We start from the raw sequence: 13,877 nt of genomic DNA, 5'->3' as shown, positions 1-13,877 counted from the left end.
ACTTGGCTTCACAGTTTCATCTCAGCCCCCTCCCCCTGCATCTTACAGGCCAGGGCCAGGGACTCTACTTGTAGCTTCCAGGCTCAGCTTTAATTCCATGTCAGTACATGTTCCCATGCTGTGCTCTCTGCCTGGAATGCCCTTCCCTTTTCTAGATATTAGTTCCTCCACTAAGTCTTTACCAAGCCAAGAAGGGTCAAGCACATAGTTGGGACAGGCACCGTCCAGTGGCATCCCACCATATCCAGGACTCACCTTCCTTCATAACCCCTCATTCAAGGTTCTGTTCTGCCTCCAGGGGAAGAGGTGCTCGCTCATCCCTGAGGGGTGGTGTAAGGCACACTGCTTTGGCAAGTACATGAACGGGCAAAAGAATCACATTTGGAAATGTCTCTCCAAATGACCACAGGATGCGTGACAATGAATGCGATCGTAAGATAGAGAAATGTGGACAAGATGGAGAACCAAATATTTACACCTAGAAAGGCCCTACATTTGGACATAGGAAGGGAGTCTACGGAGGTGAAGGTGTCACAGAAAACAACTAAAACAAGGGTGTGGGGATGAGATGATCAGGTCTGTGGGGAAATTCATGGGGATGAAACTGTCAAATGGCCTAAGTCATAACATTCAAATACACCTTATAGATTCTTCCAAGACACCCATTAAGTCTTATTCAATATCTTTCTATAACTGGACAGATAAAAATAAATTTAAAACAGTTAAAGGCACCTAGAAAAAATTCAAGCGTATTTTATAAACACATATAAAATGCAAACAGATTTCTTTATCCCCAGATCTTATTCGATTTAGCACAGTACTGAATGTTCCAAAGGAAGAATAGTATAGTGCAATTATAATTAGAGTGTTTTTATAATGAAAGGAATAAATAAGCTCATGAGAACATTTTCTAGTTTGTTTATTTAAATAACCAATGAATGTTGCCTTGAATATAAAAAAATGTAATGTATTTACCGTCTGGTAGGTAGAATAAAACAAATCACACATTTTTTAATTTCAGCTACAGAGTTTCATTCTATTTTGAGGTTTTAAATATGACCTTCAGAGGGTGAAAAGATGAAACAAATTCATTTAATCTCAGCCTGACAGTAGATGTTAGCATACCTCTAATAACTTTACTAATCCTATATATTTCTTTATCTCAGAAATATAAAAACCAAGGGCATATTTCTGTTAAAAGACCAACTTTTGATTGGTATTTAAAAACTTATGAAAAGTGCTTCAAAAATAACTTGCAAGAAACTACTAAAGTTTAGAACTTTTACTTTTTGTCTCCTCTTAAATTTATTTGTCGTCCTCAAAATATCTCTGTCCACTCTTATCTTTGAGTTCATATCCAGCTACCACACCTAACAGCTCTGATATCTTTGAAATTCTTGGATTTTACCCCTTGGATTTCCAATTTTCATATGTATACATAAAATGAGGATAATAATAAAATCCTCTGTTAAGATTTCTATAAGGACTAAATGAGATAGTCCACATTATATTAGTTATTATTACAAGTTACTTTGCAAGAAGAACACTTTTCTACTGTTTTCTAGGTGTAAATTTAAAAAAATCCTCTCCTTCCAAAAAATTTGCTTTAAGTAAAATGAAATTCTCAGAAAGGGACGTAGTAATGTTGGTATTAAAGTCACAGAATTCCACTGTAATGTAAACCTGGTATACTTTTATGTCCACATATATTTTAAGCTTAAATCCTAGTTTCTTCTTTTTTTATTCAGTTTTATTTATTTATTTTGGAAGAGAGAAACAGTGCATGAGCAGGGGAGGAAAGAGAGAGAGGGAAAGATCATCCCAAGCTCGGACCCTGATGCGGGGCTGGATCTCAGGAACCATGAGATCATGACCTGAGCGAAATCAAGAGTCAGTCCCCCTGGGGCGCCTGGGTAGCCCAGTTTGTTAAGCATCAGACTCTGGCTCAGGTTGTGATCTCACAGTTTGTGGGTTTAAGCCCTGCATTGTGCTCTGTGCTGCCAGCCCTGATCCTAGAGCTTGCTTCGGATTCTGTGTCTCCCTCTCTGCACTGCCCCCACTCGTGTGCGCTCGCTCTTGCTCTCTCAAAAAATAAAAAATAAATTAGCAAAAAAAAGAGTAGGTTGCTTAACCGACTGAGCCACCCAGGTACCCCTCATCCTAAATCCTGGCTTCTTCTAAAAGGAGTATATATAAATATGAACACGGTGATAAGGTGAAAACCCAAGCCCAGGACAGTAGTGCAAAGCTACCTTCTAGTATACCTGCTGGATGTCAGGGACTGTGTTGAATAGCAGGATATGAAATGAATATAAACATCGTTGGCAGAAAAGGATGTCACAATCTAGTGTAACCAAAACATGGCAATAAAATTAAAAGGGATCATGGGAATGACTCTCAGTCATAATTGAGGGAAAAATCCATGTAGCAGAGGTAACATTTTTAATGAGCTTTAAAGGATGGATGGATGGATGGATGGATGGATATTAATCAAATGAAAAATTTTGAGTCAAGAAGTTTCAGCCAAAGGAAATCACATTTCAGCCAGCAGGAAATGAATATGCATATAACATAGAGGTACACAAAAACATCACATTTTTAGGTTCGGAGGGGCTTTTGGTGAATAATTTAGTTGTGGTTGCTGAAGCCAAGAATAGCTGAGACAGAAAAGGTACATGAACCGTCCAAGTTCACTGACTCCTCTGCTAAAGAGTTTTAACTCTATCCTGTAGGTTACCCAAACAACAGGCATTTGAGTAATAATGCCTTCTAGGTTTTTCCAGGTCCACATACCTCTTCTATTATTTACTTAAACTTCTAATCAATTTTTAATTTATCTGTTTAATAAAGGTAATTGTTTTAAAGTGCTCATGCACCAATTAAAAATTATCTTGCCTACCCCCCGCCCCACCCGGGAAACTTCTCCCTTATTTGGGAAACACTGCAATAGGTGATAGCCATCAGTTTTACTTGGGGGAGCAACTTCAAATAATGTTTGAAAGAGGAACCAGGTGTAGTTTGTAGAAAAGAAGTAGGAATAGTACTGGGGGACTGGGAGACCAGTTAGAGAGGCTTTTGCTATGGTCCAGGCAGGATATAAAGAGGACCTGAACTAAGGCAGGGGCATTGAGAGAACAGAAGACGGAATGTAAGGGAATCAACAGGACCTCTTTCCTCTCAGATCCCTCATGCGTTCCCGCACTGAAGAATGTGGGTTTTTATAGCTCCTGTAAAAGCATATCTCCATCCATAAAGCATAGGATCAGAAGTCTATAAATACAAGCTCAGCAAGAATTCAGCCAGAGACACAGGCTTTTTCATTTTACAGAGACACCTCAAACTATAGAAAATAGTTCAGATTTATCCAGAGTTCAAGATCTGCCTCTCCAGGAAAGGCAAAAAAGGCACATGCTCTTCTAGATTTAGTCAGACGTAGGCGGAGAAAGAGAAACACATGCAGTTCACTTGTAGATTTGACAACAGCCCGTTACACATCGTGTGAAACAGTGTCTACACCTAAGAAAAAAGGAACCCCATAAGGGAAGACCCGATGGGTACGTGGCCCACCGGATTTCTTCCGTACATTCTCTCTGGTTGCATGTCTGTCATTTTCAGTCTCTCAGAACTTGGCTGTGATCTTTTTAGAATTACCAAAATAGTACCCAGAATTTATATAATACCTCATCCACAAGAGTTTTTATTCTCAGATAAAAATCAGTGCTATCCAAGTGGAAGGGACTTAAGGTACTCAATCTTCAGGCTAGAAAGATGGCTTGCCTAAGAATTCTTGAAAAGTTGAGTGATTTTTTTTTTTGCCCTTTTGTAATTATTAAAACCTGAGACTGTGCAATGTTCTGGCATAGCACAGTGATTTCTAATGGATTGCATGGCCTTAACTTTGGAAGGAAGGAAGGAAGGAAGGAAGGAAGGAAGGAAAGGAGGGAGGGAGGGAAGGAGGGAGGGAGGAAGGAAACAGATTCAGAAATGACCAGGATGATCTAAAAACCAAAGCAAGAGATAAAAACAATTTACAAGAAATGAATATACTTTAGAATCTCAGTAGTGAGTAGGGGTCTAGATTATCAGCAGTATTATACTTATTTTAAGGAGTTGAATTAGGTGGTTTAGGAATACAGTGAAGGGTCTCAGGTCCTTTTCCACACCAGTGAATACCAGACAGCTTCCCACGTTTGTCCCTAAGTCGTGGTAAATACAGGCCATTGCTTTCCTCTCCACTGAATCCAGTCACACTTGACACCCTGCCATTGACTCTTTAGAACTAATTTTAGTCTTAACCTTTTCATATTTCCAGTTTGGAGCTGACACCATAAAGATTGGGCAGGTCTCTGCATGTATTTCTATTTAAATTTTGAATTGTGATAAAACAGATGACCTGAACATGGTGACCTTGGTCATTGTCTCTGTTCTCTGTCTTACAAAGCAGTTTTACTCAAGGTCATAATGAAAACTTAATACAGATATGCCCTGCTTTTCAAAAGTTCACTTTCTACCACTTCACTTCTATGGAAGACCTACGTCAGTACTTGTTTTCACTAGCCGAAAGAAATCCAAAGAGGGGTTTGCTTTTATGAAAAAAGGTGAAAAGCAACAAGCAGTGTGTAGCTTCTGTTGTATGGGAAGCCGTTATAGAGACATGTGCACCCCAGCAGAGAGAGCAGCCTGCCAAGCTCCTTCCCCAGAACTACACTCAGCATCTCAGCATCCAACTGCAAAGCTTTGAACTGTGTCTGTGAACATCTCTGCTTCATCTCCATTTATTTTGTGCATCCATTAGCAACATGTGTCCTGAGATATCAGAAAAGCCTAAGAGGCATTATTTTTGGAGTCTGGGAATACTCAAGAAATTTCCTATAGGAATGAATAGTAATTGCCTCCTTGCTTTCCTCCATTCCTCCTTCCTTTCGGAAGGTTTCATCAGAATGTTCTTTTGGATAGCGGGGGATACCTGTATTTGTCTTCAGAAACTTATTCTCCTTATCAGGATGTTCTTTGTCTTCTTGATTTCCTCCCAGATCTTTGTTGGGTCCAGTTCTTGTGTGGACCCAACTTAGACCACTCCGGACTAAAAGAATCATCTCTTGCTTAAATTTGCAGTTGCTGGATTTTGTAGGGAAAAGGAAAAGGGGTGCATGCTAATATTTGAATATAAACTCCCTGAGGACAGGCGTTGGATCTAGCTTATTAATAGCTGTGTCCCCACCACTAAGCAGAATACGTTTAATATACATACTCAATAAATACATCTTGAATTGAATACATAAATATAAACAAAATGAACAAAGGTGCATTGTTTGGCTTTTATCAACTAAGGCTGCAGTAATTAACAACTCCAAAGTATCATCTGCTTACAATAACAAAGGTTTACTTCTTGCCCAAATTCTGGGTTAATTGTGGGCAGGCAATGTCTTCATGTCTTCTGTGTTTCAGGATCCAGGCAGAAGGAAAACTCCGAGCTGGGGCAGACCATTCTCCTGGGAGAGGGGGCAAGAAGGAACTGATAGAAACACATTAGACGGAAAAGACCTGAGGTGTCTTCTCTACACCACTGCTTACGTTGTACTGGCCAAACCCAGCTCATAGCCAAGCCTGACAATGGGTTTGGGAAGTGAACTCTGGCTCCAGAGAGGCACTTGTGGTAGTGTGGGCATGTGATCCACCTACAAAGACAGGATAGTAAATCATTGAGGACAGTAATACGGTCTACCACAGAAAGGAATTCTGACTTTTGAGAAATTGTAGTTTGTGATTTTCAGTCTTAGCAAAATTGCCTTGTAGTTTATTCTATAAATATGGTAAATAAAATCCTTTCTAAAATTACTTATGTTTTATACATTGAAGTAGTTTGCTGAAGATGTGCTTTATTTTATTTTACACTGGCTTTTCTGGGTTATATGTAGTATAACCAGATATGAGGGAAAATGGTGTTTCATTAAAATGGTTACAATGGTTGGTAAGAGAGACTTGAGATAGGAAAACTGGTAGTGTGTACTTTTCTCTTTTTTTTCCTTTTAATTTTTTTTAATATTTATTTATTTATTTATTTTATTTTTTTTTTTTTTGAGAGAGAGAGAGAGAGATACAGAGTGTGAGTGGAGGAGGGGCAGAGAGAGAGGGAGACACAGAATCCAAAGCAGGCTCCAGGCTCCAAGCTGTCAGCACAGAGCCCAACACAGGGCTCAAACTCTTGAACTGCGAGATCATGACTTGAGCCGAAGTAGGATGCCTAACCGACTGAGCCACCCAGGCGCCCCAGTTTCTCTCTTGCTTTCGATGGAAGTCCGGCAGCTGCCATTTGTTTCTCAAAATACCATGTCTTCACATTTCTTTTTCTTCTTTCAAGTCACAAAGCAAGAAATTTTTCACTGAACCTAAAAGTGGATTTTTTTAGGCTAATATTCATTGAGTGCCAACAGGCACCAGACACTGTGATGAGCCCTTGGGTGCCTTTATTCCATTTAGTCTCCATAATAATCTTACTGTTGTTATTACACCTGCAGATGAGGAAATGAAGCCTGGAGAACTTAGCCGAAATCCCTCAGCTAATACTGTGTAGCACTGAGCTGGCAACCCAGGGGATAGCGGTTAAGAGGTCTGATGTGTTAACCACTAACCACTCTACATACTGATTCTGACCTTAATTTTCATGTTCTTTTGTTCTCTTCCTCCCCTGTAAACTTGGAAGAATAAACAGATGATCACATACCTATTAAAAGGTCCCACATGTACGTACTCATAAAATACATGTGGATCAGAAGGACTGATCGACAGGACAGTAAGTGAGGCCACAGCCCACTAGCGTTTAAAAAGCAGAGTTGTAGGAAAAGAGAAAGATTGTTTGGAACTGATGCTGGTGTATCTCAGTGTACTAGAATGGAACTGGGGAAAATTTAGAGAAAATGCCATTTTAAGTATTAAACCTTAAAGGTTTTGTAGGGCATAATTATGAATTGGCTACAGGTACATGAATTCTAGATTAAAAAGCAAGAGTTAAGTTTTTAGATAATAATTTCATTGGCTCTTATGGTTTTTAAATAATCTTTAATTTAGATTTGCAAAATTTCCCCCTGCCAATATTAACACTGTATATAGACACTGGAACATGACTTTTCTGAAGCTTATAGGAGCTAGAAGTCACTCTATTCTTAAAAAATAATACCTGATCATAGTTTAATGATTAATGTCAATTAATGTCACATTTTGTGCTTCATTATGAACATAAATGATTTAATGAGTATCTTTCCTTATAATCATGTCTGGCCAGTTTTCCTTTTTTTTTTTTTTTTTTTTTTTTTTTTCATTTTCCTTTGATTTCCCTTCATTTTTCTTTCCAGACCTAGGTCAAATATGCCACTTTCTCTTTGAAATCCTAGCTCTCAGTGCTAGTCCTGATTTTTTTTTCCTTTTTTTTTTTTTTTGGCATTCTAATGATTTTTTTGCCTCGACTCTGTAGCTTTATTACTTATTTATCATTTATTTCACACAATAGTAATGCCCGTTATGCTAGATTACGAGCTTGTAGAGGGCAGGGACCATATGACATTCATTTGTATATCTCTCTTTTTGCGTTGCATTTACAACCTGTTCAACGTGTTCACTGTCAGAATCCTTTGACTCTGACTCTTAGGGTTCACGTATGACATGATTTCATAGCCCTGTGTGTTATTTCATATAACTTATTCCAGCAGTAATTACTCAATGCACGTTTATCCAATTGCATTACCAGACTTCATCTGAGATCCTTCTCAACCTCTAGCAGTTGGCCATTCATTTCTGCCACCTGCCAAACACATTCTCCAATTAACTCCCCTTCCATTGTACATCTTGGCCTCACTGAGCTAGACGTCCTAGGGGTCTTTCCTGCAGAGGAAAGATGTATTTTTGTCTAACTTCCAAACGTGGTGATAACCCCAATTTCTGTAGGTAGAAAATGTTGTGGCCTGCAAGTGGAAACTTACAAACAAGTGTTTGATTCCATGGGACCCCTAGGATCTGCTTGTGGTTTGCACATTGTAACCCTCTCTGCGTTCTTTCTTTGTCTTTCCAAATTGTAGGGCCTTAAAGCTGCTGACAATGATCCCACCGCTCCGCCATACGACTCCCTCTTAGTCTTTGACTATGAAGGCAGCGGCTCCACCGCTGGGTCCTTGAGCTCTCTTAATTCCTCAAGTAGTGGTGGCGAGCAGGACTATGACTACCTGAACGACTGGGGGCCACGCTTCAAGAAACTTGCTGACATGTACGGTGGAGGTGATGACTGAACTTCAGGGTGAACTTGGTTTTTGGACAAGTACAAACAATTTCAACTGATATTCCCAAAAAGCATTCAGAAGCTAGGCTTTAACTTTGTAGTCTACTAGCACAGTGCTTGCTGGAGGCTTTGGCATAGGCTGCAAACCAATTTGGGCTCAGAGGGAATATCAGTGATCCAATACTGTTTGGAAAAACACTGAGCTCAGTTACACTTGAATTTTACAGTACAGAAGCACTGGGATTTTATGTGCCTTTTTGTACCTTTTTCAGATTGGAATTAGTTTTATGTTTAAGGCTTTAATGGTACTGATTTCTGAAACGATAAGTAAAAGACAAAATATTTTGTGGTGGGAGCAGTAAGTTAAACCATGATATGCTTCAATACGCTTTTGTTACATTGCATTTGCTTTTATTAAAACACAGAATTAAACAAACACAAAACAAAAACTCATGGAGCGATTTTATTATCTTGGGGGATGAGACCATGAGATTGGAAAATGTACATTACTTCTAGTTTTAGACTTTAGATTTTTTTTTCACTAAAATCTTAAAACTTACGCAGCTGGTTGCAAATAAAGGGAGTTTTCATATCACCAATTTGTAGCAAAATTGAATTTTTTCATAAACTAGAATGTTAGATACATTTTGGTCTTAATCCATGTACACTTTTTTTATTTACTGTATTTTTTCCACTTCACTGTAAAAATGGTATGTGTACATAATGTTTTATTGGCATAGTCTATGGAGAAGTACAGAAACTTCAGAACATGTGTATGTATTATTTGGACTATGGATTCAGGTTTTTTGCATGTTTATATCTTTCGTTATGGATAAAGTATTTACAAGACAAAGTGACATTTGATTCAATTGTTGAGCTGTAGTTAGAATACTCAATTTTTAATTTTTTAATTTTTTTTTTATTTTTTATTTTCTTTTTTGTTTTGGGAGGGAGAAAAGTTCTTAGCACAAATGTTTTACATAATTTGTACCAAAAAAAAAAAAAAAAAAAGGAAAGAAAAGAAAAGAGAGGGGTGGCCTGACACTGGAGGCACTACTAAGTGTGTGTTTTTAAAAAAAAAATGAAAACAAAAAAAACCAAGCTTTTAAACTGGAGAGACTTCTGACAGCAGCTTTGCCTCTGTATTGTGTACCAGAATATAAATGACACACCTCTGACCCCAGCGTTCTGAATAAAATGCTAATTTTGGATCTGGTGACTGGTTTGAACTTTTTCTTTTCTACCTGAGCTGCTTTAAATGTTGCAAAAACCCCAAGTATCGGAGTTTCGTTGATAGAACAGCACTACAAAAGTATGTATCTGTTCTCGCGCTGTTCACCGTTGAACCCCCCTTAGCCTGGCGGCCTTGTCCAGCGAGCAACAGAGAGAATCGCCACGGATGTTCCCGTCACAGGAGAAAAACATCAAGAGACGCGGGAGGAGACTGTGCGATGATGGTATACAGATCACTTCAGTGAACTTTGTGTAATTCTTAGTATCACTTGTACTTTAATTCCTTTCCGCTCCAGCTTATGGTTACACTGACTCTAAAGGGCCTTTTTCATTAGAGCACCAGCATAAGGAAAACCTTGGTAAAAAGTTACAGGACTGGCCCTGAAAACTGCACTGGACACCTGGCATCTCAGGCAATTCATTGAAGCCATTTTCTGTACCCCGTGCAGTATATATACTCTCTGGTACTTCCGTTCCATGACTTGACCATTTTTTTCTGGCTTCATTGAGATATGATTGATAAATAAAATTGTATGTATTTAAGATACATAACATGATGATATGCCATCCGTATAGATTACAAAATGATTTCCACCGTCAAGTTAATTAACATATTTATCACCTCACATAGTTACCTTTTTATGTGTACGAGAACACAGAAGATCTACTCTCTCAGCAAATTTTAAGTATACAGAACAGTATTAGTGCTGTATGGATGGTCACGGAGAACAAAAAGGAGAAATGATCCTACTAAACTTTGCGAAATCATTGATGTATCTTACTATGACTCGTGAGTTTTAAGAGACCTGAAGAAAGTCTCACTGTATTTTCTATTTTCTTCGTGATGATTATCACACCATATTTTCTTTCTTTTTAATGTTTTATTTATTTTTGAGAGAGACAGCATAAGCAGAGGAGGGGCAGAGAGAGAGGGGGACAGAAGATCAGAAACGGGCTCCCACTTACAGCCACCAGGCCGATGCGGGGCTCGAACTCACAAACCTCGAGATCGTGACCTGAGCTGAAGTCCAACAGCTCGGCCAACTGAGCCACCCAGGCTCCCCACCCACCATATGTTCTTATACTGTCCAGTTCAGAAAACATTTATACAACACACCTCCTCTAATTAACTCCATGTCTTTTTGCTTCACATGAGGATTATTTTATATTACGGAAATGCACTTTTCTATTGATTGACTCTGTAAGTAATACTTTCTTGTTACTTTTCTAATCACTAAATGCCAGAGATTGCCTCTGGGAATTTCCGTAATGAAACTTACTAAATTTTCTAATTGGAGTAGTCTTTTTAAAAATGGATTCTTAGACTGTGCCACTGTGCTGCTGTATATCCAAATGAAAACAACTATTCTTTTTTAACTCAAACACGGAACTTAAATTTGCATTATTTAGGTAAACAAACACTCTCAATTATTTATTTATTGTTGACATATGGTCACAGACCACATCTAATATATACAAACTTCAAGCATTACTAATAAGCATTCTGTACCTACACAATCAGTAAATGTAAACAGCATTTTTCAAAACTTACCTTTTTTGCTAAAATACATGACTCTTTCCTTTGTGAAAACACTTCTCAAAACAAACAAAAAGGAAACCAGTAAGTGGAAGCCCCGGCCCTGCCTTGCTACAGGAGTAACTTTTGTTAGCTATTTGATGTGTAATTTCTGGTCTTTTCCAATAAGTATTTTTCCACACACATTTCCATTAAGATTTTATTTTGTTTGGTTTTCATGAAAGTGGGATTGTATGTTACATGTTTAACTTGCCTTTTTCTTTAAGCCATGTGCCTTGGAGAAGTTTCCTTATTAGTATACCTACATACATCTGTAGGTGTATACCGAATATATCAGTCTTTCTAAATGCTATATAGAATTCATTAAGATGCACATATGGTTAATTTAGCCATTTCCTAAGTAATTTGTCGTTTCCAATTTTTCACTACTGAAAACAGTGCTACAGTTAACATTCTTCCACATGTCTCTTCGCATGGGGTATTTCTCTGAATGACATACTTGGAGATAGAATTGCTGGATTAGAAAATGTGGAGAGAAATGAATTAAATATAGCCAAAATTATAAATATTTTAATGTTATTTCAAATGGACACTTAGCCGAAAGTAGATGAAGCTCTCTAAAAACCAGCCAGTTCTTTCTTTGGCAAAAGGACTTCATACAGCCCAAAATAGTAACCACAAAATGTAAGACAATCTAGCCAAGGCCTTATTCTTTTTCTTTGCAAGGTAGTCTTTGAGTCAGGCCACAGTACTAGTTTAAAGTACTTTGAAATGCCTGTAACCATGTGATGTAATAAAACCTTGAAAACTATATTTGTGAACGTGGTTTATGGGCCCCAGCCAGAAACATGTTTCACTAGGTTGTTCCTAGTGACGTGGATCTCTTCTGCAACATTACTCCTCCCCCAAAAATGCATGCAGAGTGCTAAAATCTCTGTGAAATGGGTTGTTTTCCATGATACAACATGTGCATTTTACATTTTAATGAGACACAGATAAGTTGCCCTAATGAAGAGTAAGCTAACTGAAGACCTGCCAACACCTTATACAAAACTCTGCAGATTTCCATCCTCAGCACCCTGGACATTACACGTTTACCAATATGACTGATGAGCAGCAAAGATACCTCGTGCTAATTATGACTTTCCTGATTACTAAGGAAACAGAATAACGGTGACTTTTTTCTTATGTTTTTTAGCCATTTGTGTTTCTTTGAATTGCCTGTTTCTATTGAATTACTTGGCTTTTCCAATTAATTACTAAGAACTCCTTATATGCATTTTTCTCCTGGTCTTTCACTAACCTTGGCAATTTGTCCATGGTGTTTTGCCTACTGAAATTTTTGTTTTACCTGGTTTACTCTCTCAGTATTTTCAACTGTAGATGTTTGAGGTCTTCCCATCTCTGAATTATAAAGTTAACTATTCTATATTTTCTGGGGTTTTTGTTGTTTTGCATTTATTTAGCTCTTGAAGTCACCTGGAAATTACTTTGTGTGAGGTAGAAATCTAGCTTTTTGGGGTGCCTGAGTGGCTCAGTCAGTTAAGCGTCCCACTTCAGCTCAGGTGATGATCTCACAGTTTGTGAGTTCAAGCCCCACATCAGACTCTGTGCTGACAGTGCAGAGCCTGGAGCCTGCTTCAGATTCTGTGTCTCCCTTTATCTCTGCCCCCTCCCCCCAAATAAACATTAAAAATTTTTAAAAAAGAAAGAAATCTAACTTAAAAAACTTCTAGATACATGATCTATTTTCTAAACCCACTTGTTAACATGTTCAACCTTAACTCAGTTATGTGGGATAACACTTTCATCATATATACAACTACCATCTAGGTATGTGTTTCTTTCTAGATGATTTATTCTGTTCCATTGATCTTTTATTTAATTCCTGCACATACTAAATCGTTACTCCAGACCGTTGACTCAATAAACCACTCTTCTGTTCAAAATTTTCTGTATTCTTTTCCCACATTTTCATTTGTGCATAAATTTTAGAACCATCAAATTCAATAACAAATTTTGCTGGAAATTTTTATTAAGTTGTGAAAAGTTAGTAGTTTCATCTATTCTCCCATGCAATACTATGTAAATCTCTCCATTTGCAGATCACATATACACTTTCATAGAGTTTCATTAAACATTTTATTACACTGTTTTATCATTTTAATTGCTATAATGAGTGGGATCTACATTTCACAGCATTTTATTGAATAATTCTTTTACTGCTGTATTGGAAATTTATCCACTTTTATTTACTTATCTCACTTTTGTTTTATTTTACTCCCATATTAGTTCTAATTGCTTTTTGGTGATTCTCTTGGATTTTCCTGACAGACAATCATGCTGCAATTCATGACAGTTTGTTTTCTCTAATATGAAAACTTAGCTCATTTTCTGTATAATTAACAGTAATGATCATAAGCATGTTCTTGTTTCTGACAATCGTGGGATGGTTTGTATATTCCATCATTATATATAAGACCTACTGTAGATATAAATATATTTCAAGGTGTAACTGGATTACTTTGAGATTTTATGAGTACACATGTTGAACTTTATAAAAATTTTCTGCATCTACAGAGGTGAAAATATATTTACACATCAATAATAGTGAATTATGCCATTGATTATCTAATATTCAACAAAACTTTTTATAATAAACCCTACTTGGTCATAATGTTATTCTTTTTTTTAATTTTTTAAAAATTTAAATTACAATATAGTTAATGTACAGTGTTATATTAGCTTCAGGTGTACAATATAGTGATCCAACAATTCTATTCATTACTCAGTGCTAATCATGATAAGTGTACTCTTAACCCCCATTACCTATTTCAC

At 37.4% G+C, this 13,877-nt stretch overlaps 1 protein-coding gene across 2 annotated transcripts in view; it reads left to right on the top strand.

The window, feature by feature from the left end:
- Positions 1 to 9,480, top strand: part of CDH2 (cadherin 2) — a 215,050-nt gene extending 205,570 nt beyond the window's left edge. For both annotated transcript variants that reach the window (XM_060613504.3, XM_060613505.3), the window contains exon 16: positions 8,073 to 9,480. In XM_060613504.3, the coding sequence (XP_060469487.1) occupies positions 8,073 to 8,279 (207 nt within the window). In that variant the 3' untranslated portion in view covers positions 8,280 to 9,480. The remainder of the gene's footprint in view (positions 1 to 8,072) is intronic.
- Positions 9,481 to 13,877: the final 4,397 nt, after the last annotated feature.

The sequence above is a fragment of the Panthera onca genome, chromosome D3 (assembly GCF_046562875.1).
Source record: "Panthera onca isolate mPanOnc1 chromosome D3, mPanOnc1 haplotype 2, whole genome shotgun sequence".
Classification (NCBI taxonomy): Eukaryota; Metazoa; Chordata; class Mammalia; order Carnivora; family Felidae; genus Panthera; species Panthera onca.
Note: the sequence above shows the minus strand (reverse complement) of the source record. Positions and strands in the feature narration are given on the sequence as shown.